Source organism: Ranitomeya variabilis, chromosome 3, assembly GCF_051348905.1.
Source record: "Ranitomeya variabilis isolate aRanVar5 chromosome 3, aRanVar5.hap1, whole genome shotgun sequence".
In the NCBI taxonomy this organism is placed as follows: domain Eukaryota; kingdom Metazoa; phylum Chordata; class Amphibia; order Anura; family Dendrobatidae; genus Ranitomeya; species Ranitomeya variabilis.
In genome coordinates, this window is record NC_135234.1 from 662,259,801 (window position 1) to 662,281,809 (window position 22,009).

General features: G+C 44.0%; 1 protein-coding gene across 2 annotated transcripts in view; it reads right to left on the reverse strand.

Moving 5' to 3' along the window:
• Positions 1-5,963: 5,963 nt before the first annotated feature.
• Positions 5,964-22,009, reverse strand: part of ATF1 (activating transcription factor 1) — a 39,644-nt gene continuing 23,598 nt past the window's right edge. Inside the window, exons 2-8 of one of the 2 annotated variants that reach the window (XM_077297848.1) lie at positions 18,394-18,495; positions 15,467-15,595; positions 15,244-15,344; positions 14,085-14,200; positions 13,762-13,941; positions 13,518-13,677; positions 5,964-6,955 (exon numbers count right to left, since the gene is read on the reverse strand). In XM_077297848.1, the coding sequence (XP_077153963.1) occupies positions 6,811-6,955; positions 13,518-13,677; positions 13,762-13,941; positions 14,085-14,200; positions 15,244-15,344; positions 15,467-15,595; positions 18,394-18,489 (927 nt within the window). In that variant the 5' untranslated portion in view covers positions 18,490-18,495 and the 3' untranslated portion in view covers positions 5,964-6,810. Of the gene's footprint in view, positions 6,956-13,517; positions 13,942-14,084; positions 14,201-15,243; positions 15,345-15,466; positions 15,596-18,393; positions 18,496-22,009 lie in introns of both variants that reach the window. The other variant, XM_077297847.1, reaches the window with a different exon arrangement.

Genomic DNA, 22,009 nt, shown 5'->3' on the forward strand with positions numbered 1-22,009 from the left:
AGCCCCGGTAGTCTCTGGCTCTGACTCAGGAGAATTACATACTTCAGATTCAGGGGACCTTTGGGAGAATGAGAGTTCTGCCTCTACCTCTGCTCCCAAAACAGACAACAAAAAATATCTCTTTTCCTCCGAGGATTTGGAGGAATTAGTGTCTATGGTGAGGGGCACCATGGGGGTGGAGGAGAAGGTGGAGGGCCATTCTGTACAGGATGACATGTTTGGGGGGTTAAAGCCCAAATCTGTGAAGGCATTCCCCATACACGAAAATATTGAAAGCCTCATCCTCCACGAGTGGGGCCTTCCAGAGAAAGGGTTAAACGTCCCATCAGAGTTCAAGAACCGTTTTCCCCTCGAGGGAGACTGTTCTCTTTGAAATGCCCAAGGTGGATGTTCAAGTGTCAAGGGTGACCAAAAAAACGGCCCTGCCCTTTGAAGATTCCTCCCAGCTGAAAGATCCCATGGATCGCAAGACAGAGTTTATTGAGGAAATCTTGGGACACTTCAACTAATCTACTGAGATCCAACATGGCCTCAACATGTATAGCCAGATCCTTGTTCCTCTGGCTGCGTACATTGGAGAATCACCTGGTACAGGGTACACCTAGAGACGAGATTCTTAATTCTCTCCCTCTGCTCCAGAAGGCAACTGGATTCCTCGCGGACGCCTCCGCAGAATCAGTACGGGTTGCCGCTAAATCAGCGGTTCTCACTAATTCCGCTAGAAGAGCTTTGTGGCTTAAATCCTGGGGAGGCGATATTACCTCAAAGTCTAGACTTTGCGGTATACCTTTCCAGGGTCATTATGTATTTGGGCCAGTTCTGGACGAAATCTTGGACAAAGCTTCAGATAAGAAGAAGGTCCTTCCGGAACAAAAGAACCCTAAAAAGCAGTTTTTTCGTTCCCCCCGTGACCAAACCCCCCAGCAAAATTACAGGGGTAAGGGCAAATCAGGACGATGGAGTTACCCCAAGGGAGGGAAAGCCAGAAACATCCTGGTCCCCCAACCCACTCAGACCTCTGAGAAGCAATGACTGCTCTCCGGTCGGAGGTCGACTCTCAGGATTCCTCTCCCAGTGGCAGATGATCACCACAAATCAGTGGGTCCTGCGTACCTTACGGGAAGGCCTAAGAATGGAGTTCGAGAGCCCTCCTCCTCATCGTCTGACTATCACTTCTCTACAATCCCCAGGACGTCGGGAATTTTTGATGCCGGATATCTTAAACCTGCTTCGAGCGAAGGTGATTTCCCATGTACCACATCGGGAAATAGGAGGTCACTATTCCCACCTCTTTTTGGTGAAAAAAAACCTCCGGAAAACACCGTATCATTATAAACCTGAAACCTCTAAATCAGGTAATAAAATACCGAAGATTCAAAATGGAATCGATCAGATCAGCAATCTCGCTGATCAGTCAGGACTGGGTGATGGCGACGCTGGACCTGAGGGACGCATACTATCATGTGCCGATACACCCAGACCACAGAAGATTCCTCAGGTTCGTGATTTCCCAAAACAAACGGATCAGCCATTATCAATTCAATGTCCTTCCATTCGGAGTTTCGTCTGCTCCACGAGTCTTCTCCAAGATCATGTCAGAAGCGGTAATCTTTATTCGTCAACAGAGGGTCTGTATCATTCCATACCTGGACGATTTTCTTATCATCGCCCCATCCGCTTCACGTCTCAATCAGGATGTGACAAGGGTCCTCGACATCCTAGGATCGCTTGGGTGGATCCCGAATCTGGAGAAATCAGACCTCCAGCCTTCTCCACGGAAGAAGTTCCTAGGAATCCTTCTGGATTCGGAGAAGAGAGGGTCCTTTATACCCAAGGACCGTCAGACCGATCTTGTCCGCAGGATCTCCAGGTTCAGAAATCAAAAAACCCCGACTCTAAGAGACTATGTCAATCCTGGGTTCATTGACATCTTGTATCCAAGCAGTCTCCTGGGCCCAGGCCCATACGAGAATACTTCAATCACACATCCTGGCATACTCAAGAGGACACCAGATGGCCTTAACCAGGAAGATTCCCCTTCCCTCTCGTGTGAGATCCTCTCTGTCATGGTGGCTGAACTCCCAAAATCTACATCGAGGAGTCAGCTGGCATCAGCCTCCTATCAGAGTACTCACAACAGACGCAAGTCAGAGGTTGGGGCGCCGTGATAGAAGGCTTCCACTTTCAGGGGTTGTGGGCCCCAGATGTAAGACACAGTTCCTCAAATCTGAGGGAACTGAAAGCAGTGGAGGAGGTGCTAAGAGCCGCATCTGTCATCATCCAAGGTCACCATGTTCGGGTGATGTCCGACAATATGACCACCGTGGCCTATCTCCGACACCAAGGGGGCACAGGACACTGAAGGAGCCTGAAGTTAACTGCTGGAAGGATTTTTTTCCTGAGCAGAAAATCAACTTATGTCAATCTCTGTAGTACATATAAGGGGATTAGACAATTCCCAGGCGGATTATCTCAGCAAGAGGGACTTCCATCCAGGGGAGTGGTCTCTAAACCAGGATGTATTCCTAAAGGCCCCGTCTCACATAGCGAGATCGCTAGAGAGATCGCTGCTGAGTCACAAGTTTTGTGACGCAACAGCGACCTCAGTAGCGATCTCGCTATGTGTGACACGTACCAGCGACCAGGCCCCTGCTGCGAGATCGCTGGTCGTGTCGGAATGGCCTGGACCTTTTTTTGGTCGTTGAGGTCACGCTGACATCGCTGAATCGGTGTGTGTGACACAGATTCAGCGATGTCTTCACTGGTAACCAGGGTAAACATCGGGTTACTAAGCGCAGGGCCGCGCTTAGTAACCCGATGTTTACCCTGGTTACCAGCGTAAATGTAAAAAAAAAAACAAAAAAACAGTACATACTCACCATCTGATGTCCGTCAGGTCCCTTGCCGTCTGCTTCCTGCTGACTGACTGCCACCGTACAGTGAGAGCACAGCACAGCAGTGACGTCACCGCTGCGCTCTGCTCTCACTGTACGGCGGCACTCAGTCAGAGCAGGAAGCAGACGGCAAGGGACCTGACGGACATCAGATGGTGAGTATGTACTGTTTGTTTTTTTTGGTAACCAGGGTAAACATCGGGATACTAAGCGCGGCCCTGCGCTTAGTAACCCGATATTTACCCTGGTTACCCGGGTGCTGCAGGGGGAATTCGGCATCGTTGAAGACAGTTTCAATGATGCCGAAGTCGTTCCCCTGATCGTTGGTCGCTGGAGAGAGCTGTCTGTGTGACAGCCCCCCAGCGACCACACAACGACTTACCAACGATCACGGCCAGGTCGTATCGCTGGTCGTGATCGTTGGTAAATCGCTATGTGAGACGGGGCCTTTACCCTAGTCCAGAGGTGGGGTACTCCCGATGTGGACCTGTTTGCCAACATTCAGAACACAAAATCAAACACCACCTTCTCCCTGATCCCCTCAAACGAGGCACTAGGACTGGACGCTTTCTCCCACCCCTGGGAGTTTACCCTGGCATATGCCTCTCCGCCAATACCATTGCTACCCAGAACATTGCAGAAGATCTGGATGGATCAGGTTGCAACGATTCTGGTAGCCCCATTGTGGCCAGGAAGAAGCTGGTTCAGCGCACTGACAAGCATGTGTCTAGAAGGCCCGATTCTGCTTCCACAGAGACGCGACCTTCTTCAACAGAGTCCCCTGACCCATCCAGACCTACACATACTAAAGCTGACAGCCTGGTTACTGAAGCCGAGATCCTGAGAGCCAGAGGACTCTCGCAGGCAGTAATCGAAACCCTACAGAAGAGTAGGAAGCCGATAACTAACGCCATTTATGGCAAAATATGGAAAAAAATTTCATCATGGTGTTCCCCGAACAGACCGGATCCTTTTAACCCAAATATTGCACAGATTCTTCAATTTCTACAGAAGGGCTTAGAACTGGGGCTTTCACCTAGTACCCTAAAGGTTCAGGTGTCAGCTCTTGGTTCTTTCTTTGACCAGGATCTAGCAAATCATCGATGGGTCAAACGATTCATATCATCGGCAACCAGAATCCGTCCGAGACTCCAGGCATAACCCCCTTGGGACTTAAACCTGGTGTTAAAAGGTCTGACCAGGGACCCCTTTGAACCCCTTTCAGCATCCAGCTTAAAGATCTTAACCCTGAAAACCGTCTTCCTGGTAGCTATCACTACTGCCAGGCGTATAGGAGAGTTACAGGCCTTATCAATCCAGGAACCATTCCTGACCATAACTACGGATAGTATAATCCTCAAATTAGACCCGTCCTTTACACCTAAGGTAGCTTCAAACTTTCACAGAAATCAGGACATCATATTACCCTCTTTCTGTCCAAATCCCTCTAATCCAAAAGAAGAGGCCTTTCACACCCTGGACGTCCGCAGGGTGGTTCTGTTCTACCTCCAACAAACGGAAGGTTGGATCAAAACCTGTTCATCCAGTGGTCAGGACGTAATAAGGGCAAGAAGGCAGCCAAAAGCACAATCGCTAATTGAATTAAGCAAGCCATTAGCCTGGCATACTCTTCTCAGAAGCTCACACCTCCAGCTTCACTGAAAGCCCACTCTACCCGCTCAGTCTCAACTTCCTGGGCAGAAAGGGGAAGCGCATCAGCAGAGCAGATATGCAGAGCCGCTACCTGGTCGTCAATCCATACATTCACCAGGCACTATAGGCTCAACTTCAACAGGGATCTATCGTTTGGCAGACATGTTCTGCAGGCGGTGGTCCCTCCCTAAAGAAATTAGCGGTTGGCATCACTCCGATACTGCTGTCGTGGAAGGTGACTGGAGAAAATAGAATTAGTTCTTACCGGTAATTCTGTTCCTAGGAACCTTCCACGACAGCACTAATTTCCCTCCCTATCGGATTTGTTAATTTTATGATTCCTGCACTTAAGTGGTAACTATACATGCTTCTGTGTCCAGAAAAAACACTGGTGGTTGCAGGAAGGGGAGGGGTATTTAACCTCTTTGTTTCCTGTCCCCTATTAGGGCGGGGAGACATCCTCCGATACGGTTGTCGTGGAAGGTTCCTAGAAACCGAATTACCGGTAAGAACTAATTCTACTTTTATATTAATTGTACCACTCAATATTTAGAAGAATTAAGTATGCGGACATTCCCCAATATACCATAAGAGAATGCCCCCTATATGCTGTATGAGCCCCCACATAGCCCCTTAATGCAGCATAAAAAAAACCAACAACACATACTCACTTATCTTTTTTCCAGCTTGTGTATGATCTTTAACTCTCAGACCTCTAGAACTAATGCAGACATAAAATAGGCTTGTGTACATGAAGCCTGATTAATTTGGAGCATGATTAGTGACAAACCTTTACATGCGGCCATTTCATCAGATCACCAGTACTGGAGGAATTTCCATAAGGCCGGGGTCACACTTGCGAGTGCAATGCGAGAAACTCGCACGAGTCTCTCGCATCAATACCCGGCACTGTGGGCCAGAGAGTGCGGCTGCATAGAAATACATGCAGACGCAAACTCCGGTCCCGAGCAGTACCAGGACTTCATGCGAGTTTCTCGCATTGAACTCGCAAGTGTAACCTCGGCCTAATTTTGAGGATGACGGTCGGACTCCAAGCCAGTCACTGGGCAATCATGAACAAAAAAAAAAAAGGTAGAAGGTAATCCACATCCAAAAATCATAACGTCACATTTATTAGAATTGTAGGGATCACGACACCAAGAGTCAGGATTAGGAGCTGTACAGGGTTTAAAATGCGTAGGCCCGGAGTGTACTGTTCTTCTAATGTTTTTATCTCATTCCCATTATTATTTTATATATTTATTTATAAATATTTCTAACAAAATGATAAGTTTTAATTATTAAAGTCATGTATTCTGGATTATCCTCTACCATGTAGGTATTTCCTGGACCTTTTGTTATTCACAAATAAATGTTTGGCTCCTATCTGGCAGACAGAAGCACGAAGACATGGAGTAAATAAACACACATCATTTATTTATGAAAATGTGGATCACACCTAATAGCCAAATATCAGAACACATTTCATGGCCTTTTTTTTTTCTTTAATTCCAGGCCAACTTTATATCTAACCTTCAGTATTCTGGACCAATTCATAGCATGTTCTGGCTATCAAAGTAGGAGTAAAAGTTAGAAGTTCCCCTTTAAACCCTGATGGATACAATAAAAAGTAAACACCACAAACAGTATAATTACACTATTACCTGCTGAAAAAGCATTTTACTGTAAAAATTATATTTTTTCTGAGCAAAGTAAGCCTTAACCTGTAATTGGAAGTACGGTAAATGAAAGGAGGTAAAATATGTACATACAAATTACATAAAAATATACCTGGAATTTAAAATAACAAACAAAAAAACTGTTAGGCATGAAAAATATGTTCCATCGTAAGATCTGTTTTCCTCTGAACAGGATGCTAGAATTGGTATATTACCAGTAGGGCCTGAAATAACCATGGCTTTCAACCTGGGACTTAATGTACCAACATCATAGGCCAACGACTGGCTCAGACGGTATAGACGGCCACAGATTGGCCAAGCCTAAAAGCTAACGTGATCTCTCTTAATGACTGTTTTCTATAGAAACATTGCTGTTATATTCTGCGTACATACAAGACAAGATTCATCAAATGTTCACTCATTTAATATATAGCGGCATGTTGTATCTCATCTGTTTAATAGTGTGTGACAACTAGGTAAAAAAAGGAGTCATCTGTGGCCTCTTGTAAAATTTAGAAAATTTTGGTATAAAAGAAAAACAAAAAAAATTCATCTAAAATGTGTGTACAGGTAACAAAACGGATCTACACCGCTTTATGGCAGTACAAATCTTTTAAAGTCTTTAACTCTTCAATTAATGTTTTGTTTTGATTTTCAAGAACGGCCACTCTGTTTTCCAGGCATTTGACATATTCCTTTTTCTTTCTCCGGCATTCTCTGGCGGCTTCCCTGTAAGAGTGGGAAAAAAAATAAATAAAATTCACAATGCAAAAAAACAAATACGTGCACACATTTTTTTTATTCAATCCCAGTCTTACCCCGAGGCCTCCATTCAAATGTTCAGTATTTGTTCAGTATTTTACATCAGTATTTGTAAGCCAAAACCAGGAGTGGGTGATAAATGCAGAAGTGGTGCATATGTTTCTATTATACTTTCCCTCTGATTGTTCCACTCCTGGTATTGGCTTACAAATACTGATGTAAAATACTGACCAAATACTGAACGTGTGAACGTGACTTTATTCTGAGGTTCAGCGTAACTCCCCATCATATAGTTTCTATGCGCAGGTTCCAGTGTGGCCATTAACTAAATCCTTATTAACCCCTTCACCACCAAGGGTGGTTTGCACGTTAATGACCGGGCCAATTTTTACAATTCTGACCACTGTCCCTTTATGAGGTTATAACTCTGGAACGCTTCAACGGATCTTGGCGATTCTGACATTGTTTTCTCGTGACATATTGTACTTCATGTTAGTGGTAAAATTTCTTCGATATAACTTGCGTTTATTTGTGAAAAAAACGAATATTTGGCGAAAATTTTGAAAATTTCGCAATTTTCCAACTTTGAATTTTTATGCCCTTAAATCACAGACATATGTCACACAAAATACTTAATAAATAACATTTCCCACATGTCTACTTTACATCAGCACAATTTTGGAACCAAAATTTTTTTTTGTTAGGGAGTTATAAGGGTTAAAAGTTGACCAGCAATTTCTCATTTTTACAACACCATTTTTTTTTAGGGACCACATCTCATTTGAAGTCATTTTGACGGGTCTATATGATAGAAAATACCCAAGTGTGACACCATTCTAAAAACTGCACCCCTCAAGGTACTCAAAACCACTTTCAAGAAGTTTATTAACCCTTCAGGTGTTTCACAGGAATTTTTGGAATGTTTAAATAAAAATGAACATTTAACTTTTTTTCACACAAAATTTATTTCAGCTCCAATTTGTTTTATTTTACCAAGGGTAACAGGAGAAAATAGACCCCAAAAGTTGTTGTGCAATTTGTCCTGAGTACGCTGATACCCCATATGTGGGGGTAAACCACAGTTTGGGCGCATGGCAGAGCTTGGAAGCAAAGGAGCGCCATTTGACTTTTCAATGCAAAATTGACTGGAATTGAGATGGGACGCCATGTTGCGTTTGGAGAGCCCCTAATGTGCCTAAACATTGAAACCCCCCACGAGTGACACCATTTTGGAAAGTAGACCCCTTAAGGAACTTATCTAGATGTGTGTTGAGCACTTTGACCCAACAAGTGCTTCACAGAAGTTTATAATGCAGAGCCGTAAAAATAAAAAATCATATTTTTTCACAAAAATGATCTTTTCACCCCCATTTTTTTATTTCCCCAAGGGTAAGAGAAGAAATTAGACCACAAAAGTTGTTGTGCAATTTGTCCTGAGTACGACGATACCCCATATGTGGGTGTAAACCATTGTTTGGGCGCATAGCAGAGCTCAGAAGGGAAGAAGCGCTATTTTACTTTTCAATGCAAAATTGACTGGAATTAAGATGGGATGCCATGTTGCGTTTGGAGAGCCCCTTATGTGCCTAAACATTAAACCCCCCCACAAGTGACACCATTTTGGAAAGTAGACCCCCTAAGGAACTTATCTAGATGTGTTTTGAGAGCTTTGAACCCCCAAGTGTTTCACTACAGTTTATAACGCAGAGCCGTGAAAATAAAAATTATTTTTTTTTTCACAAAAATGAAATTTAGCCCCCAGTTTTGTATTTTCACAAGGGTATCAGGATAAATTGGACCCTAAAAGTTGTTGTCCAATTTGTCCTGAGTATGCTGATACCCCCTATGTGGGGGGGAACCACTGTTTGGGCGCATGACAGAGCTCGGAAGGGAAGGAGCGCCATTTGGAATGCAGACTTAAATGGATTGGTCTGCAGGCGTCACGTTGCATTTGCAGAGCCCCTGATGTACCCAAACAGTACAAACCCCCCACAAGTGACCCCATATTGGAAACTAGACCCCCCAAGGAACTTATCTAGATGTGTTGTGAGAACTTTGAACCCCCAAGTGTTTCACTACAGTTTATAACGCAGAGCCGTGAAAATAAAAATTATTTTTTTTTTTCACAAAAATGATTTTTTAGCCCCCAGTTTTGTATTTTCACAAGGGTATCAGGATAAATTGGACCCTAAAAGTTGTTGTCCAATTTGTCCTGAGTACGCTGATACCCCCTATGTGGGGGGGAACCACTGTTTGGGCGCATGACAGAGCTCGGAAGGGAAGGAGCGCCATTTGTAATGCAGACTTAAATGGATTGGTCTGCAGGCGTCACGTTGCATTTGCAGAGCCCCTGATGTACCCAAATAGTACAAACCCCCCACAAGTGACCCCATATTGGAAACTAGACCTCCCAAGGAACTTATCTAGATGTGTTGTGAGAACTTTGAACCCCCAAGTGTTTCACTACAGTTTACAACGCAGAGCCGTGAAAATAAAACATATTTTTTTTCCCACAAAAATGATTTTTAGCCCCCCAAATTTTTATTTTCCCAAGGATAACAAGAGAACTTGGACCCCAGAAGTTGTTGTTCAATTTGTCCCTAGTACGCTGATACCCCATATGTTGGGGTAAACCCCTTTTTGGACGCACGGGAGAGCTCGGAAGGGAAGGAGCACTGTTTTACTTTTTCAACGCAGAATTGGCTGGAATTGAGATTGGACGCCATGTCGCGTTTGGAGAGCCCCTGATGTGCCTGAACAGTGGAAACTCCCCAATTCTACCTGAAACCCTACCCCTAACCTCACCCCTAACTGTTTACTGAACATTTTCTGACAGTCATAAGTGCCACGTATATAAGTGCCACGTATATAAGTGCCACGTATTTAAGTGCCACGTATTTAAGAGCCACGTATTTAAGAGCCACGTATTTCAGTGCCACGATATTTTAGTGCCACGTATTTTAGTGCCACGTATTTTAGTGCCACGTATTTTAGTGCCACGTATTTCAGTGCCACGTATTTCAGTGCCACGTATTTCAGTGCCACGTATTTCAGGCACTGAAAAATACGTGGCACGTAAATACTTCAGTGCCACGATATTTCAGTGCCACGATATTTCAGTGCCACGATATTTCAGTGCCACGTATTTCAGGCACTGAAAAATACGTGGCACTTAAATACGTGGCACTTAAATACGTGGCACTTAAATACGTGGCACTTAAATACGTGGCACTTAAATACGTGGCACTTAAATACGTGGCACTTAAATACGTGGCACTTATATACGTATATACGTATATAAACGTATATTTCAGTGCCACGTATTTCAGTGCCACGTATTTCAGGTTAGGGGTAGGGTTAGGGGTAGGGTTTTTTGTTTTTTTTCTTGTTTTCTTGTGTTTTTCTATAAAAACGCATGCGTTTTACCGCGTTTACATGCATTTTTTCACACATGTGGTTTTTTTAAAAAACGCATGCAGATAAAAACGCAAGTGTGAAACCAGACTAAAAGACGCTTTTTATAGCAAAAAAGTTTTTGCGTCTCCACATTTTGAGACCTATAATTTTTCCACATTTTGGTCCACAGAGTCATGTGAGGTCTTGTTTTTTGCGGGACGAGTTGACGTTTTTATTGGTAACATTTTCGGACACGTGACCATTTTTTATCACTTTTTATTCCGATTTTTGTGAGGCAGAATAACCAAAAACCAGCTATTCATGAATTTCTTTTGGGTGAGGCGTTTATACCGTTCTGCGCTTGGTAAAATTGATAAAGCAGTTTTATTCGTCGGGTCAGTACGATTACAGCGATACCTCATTTATATCATTTTTTTATGTTTTGATGCTTTTATACGATAAAAACTATTTTATAGAAAAAATAATTATTTTGGCATCGCTTTATTCTGAGGACTATAACTTTTTTATTTTTTTGCTGATGATGCTGTATGGCGGCTCGTTTTTTGCGGGACAAGATGACGTTTTCAGCGGTAACATGGTTATTTATATCCGTCTTTTTGATCGCGTGTTATTCCACTTTTTGTTCGGCGGTATGGTAATAAAGCGTTGTTTTTTGCCTCGTTTTTTTTTTTTTTTTCTTACGGTGTTTACTGAAGGGGTTAACTAGTGGGCCAGTTTTATAGGTTGGGTCGTTACGGACGCGGCGATACTAAATATGTGTACTTTTATTGTTTTTGTTTGTTTTTTTTAGATAAAGAAATGTATTTATGGGAATAATATTTTTTTTATTATTATTATTTATTTAGGAATTTTTTTAATTTTTTTTTACACATGTGGAAATTTTTTTTTTTACTTTTTTACTTTGTCCCAGGGGGGGACATCACAGATCGCAGATCTGATAGTGTGCACAGCACTCTATCAGATCCGCGATCATACTTTCATCGGAGCAGGCTGCAGCTTTCATCTGCAGCCTGCTCCGACCCGGAAGTGCTCCCTGCAGGACCCGGATACAGCCCCTCGGCCATTTTGGATCCGGGGCCTGCAGGGAGAAGACGTTCGGTACGAGGTGAGTACATCACCTTGTACCGATCGTCTCAGGGAAGCCCGCAGGGAGCCCCCTCCCTCCGCGATGCTTCCCTGTACCGCCGGTACACCGCGATCATGTTTGATCGCGGTGTGCCGGGGGTTAATGTGCCGGGGGCGGTCTGTGACCGCTCCTGGCACATAGTGCCGGATGTCAGCTGCGATATGCAGCCGACACTCGGCCGCGCTCCCCCCGTGAGCGCGGCCGATCGCGTATGACGTACTATCCCGTCGGCGGTCATGGGGGCCCACCCCACCTCGACGGGATAGTACGTCAAATGTCGGGAAGGGGTTAAACTTGCTAATATTCTTCACATGCTATGGAAAAATCTGTGCAGATTTTTGAGCATGCACATTTTTCTCATGGACTCTATATGGAAAGTCGTGGATTAACCCCATTGAATGCAAAAGGGCTACTTATTAACATCAAAGGCAAAAATCGGAGTAACAGTCTCTACAGTAAAATCAACAACAGACTGAACTACACGTCCTATTTGCTTTAGGACACTTTCACACAATAATTATACATGTTTTTCTGAGCCTGCATTATGAATGCAGAACCAGAGCCAACAGTGAATCTCCGATGGATGTAGCTTGGTTCACTAGACAAGCCATTGGACTGGGACTTCACTAGACATGCCAATGGACTGGGACTTCACTAGACATGCCAATGGACTGGGACTTCACTAGACATGCCAATGGACTGGGACTTCACTAGACATGCCAATGGACTGGGACTTCACTAGACATGCCAATGGACTGGGACTTCACTAGACATGCCAATGGACTGGGACTTCACTAGACATGCCATTGGACTGGGATTTCACTAGACATGCCATTGGACTGGGATTTCACTAGACATGCCAATGGACTGGGACTTGATCTGTAATACTATAAACATAAGGGTGAATGACCTCGGGGAGATCAAAACATCAAACACTGCGGAGACACCATCACGTGTTTCTCAACGCAGTGATCCAGAACACTGCCCCCATCCCTGGGGGATGGGAAATATGCAAATGCATGTAGAAAAGCCGCGGAGACACCATCACGTGTTTCTCAACTCAAGCAATAGTCTTTTCACTAGGCACTGCTCCTAATAGCCAGTTTCCTACTCCACACTGATGAGGGGCAAATACCCCGAAACAGCTGTCTGTGGATGGATACCATGTTTTGGCATAGGTGGTTTTCCTTTATTGGATGCTGCCCTTCCCGTGGTTGTTCCTTCCCAGTGAAAGACCTGGCTATTCATTGCTTGCGTTGAGAAACACGTGATGGTGTCTGCGCGGCTTTTCTACATGCATTTGATCTGTAATACAGCCATAGAAATGTGACCATATTGATCTTATCTAAAACTCCAAAAGGTAAAGAAGAGATGTGAACATGCCATGAGAGCAGCTTAATTTTCCATATTCCTACAGGATACAACTACCCGCATGGGATGCATCTGATGCTTTCTGCCAAAATAATGTTCATTTTTTTTTTTTTTTTTTACAAATATCACCTTTTAAAACAATTGTACTAAAATATGGCCGAATTTGTCTTGAATAATAATGGTCATCACGAAAGAAACTACACTAATGACTTTAACAATATGGTATCAAGGAGGTCAAAAATCATCATACCAATTGCACAAATGTAAAAGGATTCTTACATTGTAGCACAATTATTGTGGAGTAATTCATCTTACCATCTTCGTTTCCCATGTGGATATGCTTTCCTATACATGTCTTGGTGTACAATGACATTCGTCACCATAAGATCCCATTGTAAAAAACCTGATCTGTTATAGGCTTTATAACCAGATATTGTGGAAAGAATCAGTCACAAAGGAACACTCTTGGTCTGAATAATGCAGTCCTACGGACATGTGTAGAGTGTACGCCAAGAGCTTCAATGGTGCTAAATGTTGAATGCGATGTGAACGTAACACAGCCATGAGAATGGGTGTCCTCCTTGTTACTCGCAGCATTACCATGCCTCTTCTTACCTGTTTTTCATTAATCTTATTTCACGCTTCATTTGTGGGTCGTCTGTCTTTGTTGGGGGACAAGTCAGCGTAACGGGTGAGGTCATAACCACAGTCTGTGGGAGCGAGGTGGTGGTTGATGTGGTACGGATCTGATAAGTCTGCATGTCTCCTGAGGCAGCTGAAACACACACAATAAGCACACAGGCCATGTAGACGATGCAATCAGAATTCAGGATAGCTAAGGAAATCGCAAAGTACTTACTCTGTACAACCACTTGGTTGCCGGGAACGAGAATCTGCTGGCCATCCGATGTCTGTGCATACTGTAGTATAGTTGTGCCTGACTGGTTGCTACTAGCATTGGCCATTGCTAGAGTCTGTAATCCTTGTATCCCATCTGTCCCAGCAGCGAGCTGGAGGGTCCCATTAGGACCAATGGTTACTAAAAGGAACATGCATACGTAAATCACACTGCATACGTTTCTGAATTGAAAGATTAGTCAATAGCACAAAGATTCAATATTACACATAATACTACATCTTACATTGAAGGTTTTGGGACTGAAGTACCATTTTGTAACTCACCATATTGTCCAGTGCTGGTCTGATAAATGGTGGTGGTTGTAGGTGAAGCAGATACTCCAGCACCTTCTTCATTTCGCTTTCCAGTGTCTTCAGAAGAGAGATCTTTCAAGATTTGCCTTGAGAAAAAAACAAAAACAAATCAGCAACCATAGAAAAATATCAAGACTAAGGACTTGTGTTTATAATGAAAGCTACAAAACTGTGCTTGATATGCCCCCTACAGACCCCACTGACTTATTATAACTTATAAGGTCCAGCCAAAATGTCCACTCTTCTAATGGGAAACACTGTTCTGCATGTAGATGTGAACAGAGCCTTTACGAGCACCAAAAAAGTGATGTATGTAAAGGGGGTTTTCCAGGAAATGCAAAGTTGTTTATAAATGACAACATTGTGGGGGGAAAAAAAAGAACTTTGCCATTCGCACGTATTCAATCTTCAGAAGTCTTTTTTCACTTTATGCCCCCTCAGGAGGAAACATCTCAACAGCATGTGAACTCCTGCTGCAGGGGGCTCTTCACTATGGCGCAGCAGTGTCCTGGCACCACCGGCACACTGTAGCGTTAGGACAGCGCAGCAACATGGGGGGTTGGGAAGCCAACACCAGTAGTAAGGGTTTTCTTTGCGTACATCCAATATGAAAAGCAGCATTAATACATTTCTAAATGTATGGCAAGTAGGAGTTTTGACATCTTGCAGTTATTTTCTTAAGGTGCTGTTTTGATGTGTCGGGGGTCGGCTTGGGACTCCAGTTCGAGGCAAATTTAAATTTGGATGCAAGTTTCACAAACACAGAGCAAGTGTAAATGAATGGGTCATACCCAGCACTGCGCCTTCTGAAATACTGGCGATCTGAATGGTGCAGGACTGCAGGGCCCAGTTCATATTTTTATCAACTTTTAGGTATAACCACATAACACACGCTTGCAGAGCCACCATTTCTGTGAGGACAAGCTATTGGTACAGTTCTGAGGCACATACACGTTTTGATTTTTGCCTCTGTTCAGTGGCCAGTTTTAAGTCACAATAGGTGACAATAATCAGAATGGTGGTGGAATACTGCAACAATCCCGAGACTGAAGGGACTACAGAGCTGCTTTAGTTAGATAGTGGTTCCCAGTTCCAGATGTCAGATGCGTGTCCCCCAAATTTCACTTACCTATAGGAAGGTCGACGAGCTAAAATACCACGCGCCTTTCTGGGGGAATCAATGCTGTCGGATGTGTCCTGAGAGTCTTCACTATCAGAGAGCGATGATGCCTTTAAAAAAATAAAAGAAATAAAAATACTTTAACTTAGTTCTGTAGCGACATGTAGACAATGTGAGTAACAAGGTACAGCCTGGTCAGCCGCTCTGTAAAGTACTCCATATGTAGGGATACCTGCGATGCAGCAACTTGAGGAGAGTGTATGACGGAGGACTGAGCAGTCTGGATAACGCCTTGTACCTGGATGTGCTGCTCCCCCGGCAGTACCACAGTCAGAGGTGTAGTTGTACCTCGTAGTGCCATCTAAGAAAGAAAATATGGCATATTAGATAGATAAGCGCTCACCTGATAGCAACACAGAGCACAGACAAAACAAAATGAGATTTGCTCTTTGTGCTGAATCCTTCATGGTGACAAAACAAAGAAAGCAAAAATGTGATCATTTGGAAATCATGGCGGTCACCCCATCACCTCCAATGTGGTCAGTACAGAACAGATATCCACATAAGTGTCAAAGATCTCACTCCCAGACAACAAAGCCGGCCTGCTTTTTCTAGTGACTTGAGAACAAGCTGTCCTGTGTGTACATGAGAAATAATATTATTTCTGGCCATTATTTGACTCGTATACTGCATTTTCAACGGTTTTCCTCTGCAGGCTCCATCTGTAATGATCTAGTGAGTGAAGACTACTGTATTTTGGGGACTATGTGCTTTCGCACATCAGTTTTTTGCCGTCAGTCACAATCCGGCGAATTTTGAAAAAAACGGATCTGGCAAAAGTTGCCACCGGATCCGTTTTTTTCCCATAGACTTGTATTAGCGACAGTGCCTCACATTTCATTCGTTTTTCGACGGATTCGTCAAAAATTGGTTTTCCAGCAGCCGGAAAAAAAAGGACATAGTAAATGTTTTTAGTGTCCGTCGAAAAAACAGACAGCGACGGATCCGTCGCCATCTGTCCTTTGTTAGAATGGAACCCTATGGTGCCGGATCCGTCAAATGATGGAATTCGGTGATGGATTCTGCGTTTTTTAACTGAGCATGCTCCGATTTTTTTAGGATCCAATTAGATGGATTAGCTAGCCGGATCCATTGCATCAGTTTTTCACAATCTGCAACGGATCCGTTTTTTTTCAACATTTGACGGATTGTGACTGATGGCAAAAAAGACTGATGTGTGAAAGCAGCCTAAGATGCACTTTTTACCCAAAAAATTTGGAAGGAAAATGAGGGGTGCGTCTTAATAGTCTGAACGCAGGCTTACTGGGGGGTTGTTGCAGTGTCTTAGCAGCGTCCCTTCCTCAGGGAACCAGAGGCAGCAGTGTGGCGATGCTGAACCTTGGTGTCGGCGGTGAGCAGTGCGGAGTGCATCATTAGTTTCCCTGTGGCCATCTTCCTGAAGCCATGGGTCGCTGGAGCCGGCGTGTGTGAGGATGGAGATCTCGGCTGGGCCTCTCGCACTCCATTTTCCTAAGGCTGTGGGCTTTAGGAAGATGGCCACTGGAGGCCGCACTTGTGCTGATTGAGATCTCGGCTGCCCTCAGATTCAGGAAAATGGCCGCCAAGAAACCAATGATGCACTCGGCTCTGCTCACCATGGACACTGGGCTGCAGGTTAACCACATTTTTGCCGCCGGCATCCTGAGGAAGGGACCCTGCTCCATGCAACGCACTCTGCTCTGCCTCACCGCCAGCATCGCACCGCTGGGATACCCCGGGAGTGCAGCATTGCCCCACTTCTGCCTCCACCAGCTTCCTGAGGAAGGGACCATGCCTCCTGTGGCCCCGCTCTACCACCGCCAGCCCTCAGATAAGATACCTTATATTCGGATGAAAAGACGGAAACCCATCCCCCCCATCTTAAAAAAAATTCTTTTCTTTTTTGCAATTTTCCATTTTGGGGTGCGCTCTATTTGTCCGGAGCATCTTATAGACCGAAAAATACAGTAACTGCTATGATGTCTCTCATGCACAAGACACACAGAGATGGAGTCCACTACAGCACACATACAGAATCAGCAGCAGCGAGGACACTATAAAGCTGTACTGAGCTGTGTAGCTGTGAATCTCTCTCTGGAATTGGATATAAAGTAGCAGCACAGCTTTGTGAGAGTCTATGCCTATTTGCGCTCATACATACGACCATATTTTCAGTCCTAGTGCCTTCCATGAAAAAAACAAACAAAAAACAAACAAACTGCAGTCAGACCAATGTTATACAATGAGGCTGTGCAGAGGAGCGATTTTTTTTTTCCACAAACCAAATGTGTGTGTGAAATAAATCAAACTATGCACTAGTTTCTTCATTAAACTGGGTGAGATTCACTCATGCAAATCTAAAAAAGAATAAATTAATTAAAATAAATTAATTGGATGACATACAGAGACACCGCATAGCATCCGATTTTTTTGGATACATTGCAGTTCAGTAACATAGGAAACTCTGAACCAGTGTTTCCCAAACTCCAGTCCTCACGGACCCCACGGGTTATGTTTTCAGGATTTCCTTAGTATTGCGCAAGTAGTGGAAGTATCATCAAGGCATCAGGAATTGTCTCACCTGCGCAACATTATGGAAATCCTAAGAACATAACCCGTGAGGTCCATGAGGACTGGAGTTTGGGAATTACTGCTCTAAAATGGTCTTGTAAATGATTAGTAGCTGATGCGCTAAAAAAAAAAAAAAGATTGCATATGGACTGCACAGGGATCAACGGAGAAAACAAAAAAAAATGTCCCACCTTTCTGAATAAAACTCTAATTGAGATTTTATACACTCCTGTGAACCTACCCTTTCACTGTGCCCAACACTCCTGATAATCCCCAACAGATTTCTATAGGCAGCTGTAATCTGATCCCTCAGTGGGCTGGCATTCTGTCTTGTTTTGATTGAGGTGGTGTTAAACAGTTTTTCAAAAGAAATATGAGTTTAGGAGGCGGGAGTGAAAAGAAGTGGCACATAAGTGGAGAAAGAAGCATCTTTCTCTTATAAGATATATTACAAAGGTTTCATATATTTACTGGTTCTAAATAATATATTCACACATTGTGGAGAGGACAGAGAGCATTAAGTAACGATGCAAAAAGAGATGGTCTTACTTGTTGAGCAAGATGTGATGCCTGGAAAGCTGAAGCGGGGAAAGAAATGGTCTGTACAGTGTCTGTACTGTCTGTTTTCTTAGTAACCTCTTCCATAATAAGCTGTGGCAAAAAGAGAAAAGTAAACACACCAGTCAGTGAAACAGGTACCCACATCACATTTACCATTATATTACATGTAAAAGTAGCTAAGTACAACTACTGGCTGATGGCACTCCATATTTCCGCCCCCCGTAGGGTTATTTATGCCCCAGTCACCACCTTTATAAGAAAACAGTGCCACTCCACTAACAGCAGTGCCGTCAGCTCTCACGTCCCTTTTAGTAACTAACACCAGAATATATTATTGGAGCAGATTCTTGATAACTATGTTATTGTGTTCCTCTGTTATTCCTCCATGAAATGTATTAATAAAATGACACAAGGGTGTTACCAATGGGGCCGGTGTCTCTACACGGTCTGAGGATGACCAGTCAGTGATAACAGTGCTGACATTTATTTAGAGACGCACCCACTCGGGAATGGTGACGCTCAGTAATCTACTTATTCATAATTACTTGGAGGAATAACCGAGGAATGATACAACATAAAGTTGGGGCTTGTTCACACATCACTTTTTTTTTTGCACCATTTTTTTCAGTGAAGGAGAAGAAAAAAGTTTTAATGTGCCAGCAATCCTCATGCACACACTGCTTATCTATGTAGATTTGATACAGTCTGATTGATAGAAAACATCCACTATGGTAGAACAGGCTTTCTGTAATCCATAGAAGGTACACAAAACCAAACTTCTCTTTCCTCCATCCCACTTCACTTCCCTACCCGATCTATTACAATAAAGGGCTTCACGCTTTCCCCGTATCTGAAGTCCACTACCTCCGAGTAACCCTTGATTCTGTCTTGTATTGCAAACCGCATATCCAAGCAGTGCCGCCTTCAAAAAAAAAGATTTACAAAATCCGTCCTTTCCTCAACCCTGAATCTACTAAACTGCTAGTGCTTGCCCTTCTCATTTCCCGCCTCAACTACTGCAATAGCTTCCTCTGTGGCCTCCCTGCTAACACACTCAAACCTTTCACAGCCATTCCTAAAGGGGTACTCCAGGAAAATAAATTATCCTAATGCTCGTATCTTCATAAATTATTGGGATAACATGAATAGCATTATATTGCATCCTCACATTAGGTGTAATTGTGCCACACTGCGGCAGCTCCTTGGTGCTCCCCCTCCCTTATGGGAGGTTAGGTCACTTATCAGGGGGCGTGGCCTGATCCTGGGGCTAGCAGCAGTGAGCGCCCAGATACCATCTGCATACATTCAGTCTGATATCAGGGGGCGTGGCCTGATCCTGGGGGCTAGCAGCAGTGAGCGCCCAGATACCATCTGCTTACAGTCAGTCTGATATCAGGGGGCGTGGCCTGATCCTGGCTGCTAGCAGCAGTGAACCCCCAGATACCATCTGCTTATATTCAGTCTATCAGGAGGGGTGTGGTGGGGGAGTGGCTTGGTAGCTGCTGATAGCCCCCTGATGACCTCCTTCTATTTAGTCTGATATCAGGGGGTGCGGCCTGCTCCTGGCTGCAAGATCCCAGGTGATGCCTGCTTGTATTCAGTCCTAGACCAGGGGGCGTGGCCTTCTCTAGGACTGCAGGGAAGGACATATCATGTGGCTGGCTGCTGCTAGCAGGAAGCAGGCCACACCCCACCTCTCCACCTGATCCACTGAATACAAGGAGATGGTGTCAGGAGCCGGCCACGCCCCCGATGTGTGACGTGACATCCCATAAGGGCGGGGGAGCACCAAGGAGCAGCTCCAGCATGAGAGAACTGCAGCTACTGTGAGGATGGAAAACAGCACTATTCAGATTATCCTAATTGTTTATGACAGTATGAGCATTAGAATATACAGTATATATTTTTTTTTTATCCACCCGCTGTATGCCTTTAACTCTGCTCCCCAATTAATCCACCTCTCTCCTCGCTACACCTCCGCTTCTCTCCTCTACAAATCCTTGCATTGGCTTCCAATTCCCAACAAATCAAGTTCAAACTACTAACATTAAGTTAGAAAGCCGCCCATAATCTGTCTCCTCCATATATCTCTGAACTCGTCTCCCGATAACTACCCACATGTCCTTTCTGGTCCTCCCAAGACCTCTTTCTCCCCTTCAAACTCGTACATTCCTCTCCCAATCGCCTCCAAGACGTCTGATGAATATTCCCCATCTATTGGAGAATTTTGTGCTTCAACACGTCCGATTATCCACCACATTTGGTATTTTCAGATGGAACTTGAAAACCCATCTCCAAGTAAACCTACAGCCTGCAACGACGCTGCTGCCACCTCACCATCACCAGGAGCTGCTGCAACCTCCCACCTACTGTCTCCTTCCACATTATCCTTTATACTGTAAAGGTACCTTCACACTAAACGATATCGCTAGCGATCCGTGACGTTGCAGCGTCCTGGCTAGCGATATCGTTGAGCTTGACAGGCAGCAGCGATCAGGATCCTGCTGTGATATCGCTGGTCGTTGGTTAAAGTTCAGAACTTTATTTGGTCGTCAGATCGCCGTGTATCGTTCTGTTTGACAGCAAAAGCAACGATGCCAGCGATGTTTTACAATGGTAACCAGGGTAAATATCGGGTTACTAAGCGCAGGGCCGCGCTTAGTAACCCGATGTTTACCCTGGTTACCAGTGTAAAATGTAAAAAAACAAACACTACATACTCACCTTCGCGTCCCCCGGCGTCCGCTTCCTGCACTGACTGAGCGCCAGCCGTAAAGTGAAAGCACAGCGGTGACGTCACCGCTCTGCTGTTGGGGCCGGCACTCACAGTCAGTACAGGAAGCGGACGCCGGGGGACGCGAAGGTGAGTATGTAGTGTTTGTTTTTTTACATTTTACACTGGTAACCAGGGTAAACATCGGGTTACTAAGCGCGGCCCTCGGCATCGTTGATCGCTGCAGACCTGTCTGTGTGACAGCTCTCCAGCGACGCTGCAGCGATCGGCATCGTTGTCTGTATCGCTGCAGCGTCGCTTAGTGTGAAGGTACCTTAAGTCCGCAAGGCTTCTGTGCCAGCCAGTCACTTCATTTGTTCACGGTATTTTAGATTTGTATGTAAACCCCTTTTTAGTTGTACAGCACCATGGAATCAATGGTTCTCTAAAAATAAATAATATATGCTTGATAGGTTAAAGCTGCACTATAGTTATGGTGCCAAACTAGAACAGTAATAAACACTGATGTCACACTGACACGTACAATTACTAAAGTCCATAGGGTCATTCCATATCAAGTGATCCAAATATGAATATTTTTTTTACCTGACATCTTTAGATTTTTTTTATTTTTTGTTTTTATGAAGTACAACTTTAGTTAATTACAAATTAAAAGTTTAGAATTTTTTTCTTCATCAGTCAATTACAGATTTTTAAAGTTTTAAAAAAGTGCAGATTTTGGCCTGGTATGGCTTTACATTTTTAATCATATCTCGGGCTAGAATTAAGATATAGTGGTGGGAGAGGCATCATTTTTCTCAGAACGGTACCGGCTTTCATTTGATATGTCACAAGACTATGTTTCTTTATATTTTGTTTTGGAGAAATCAA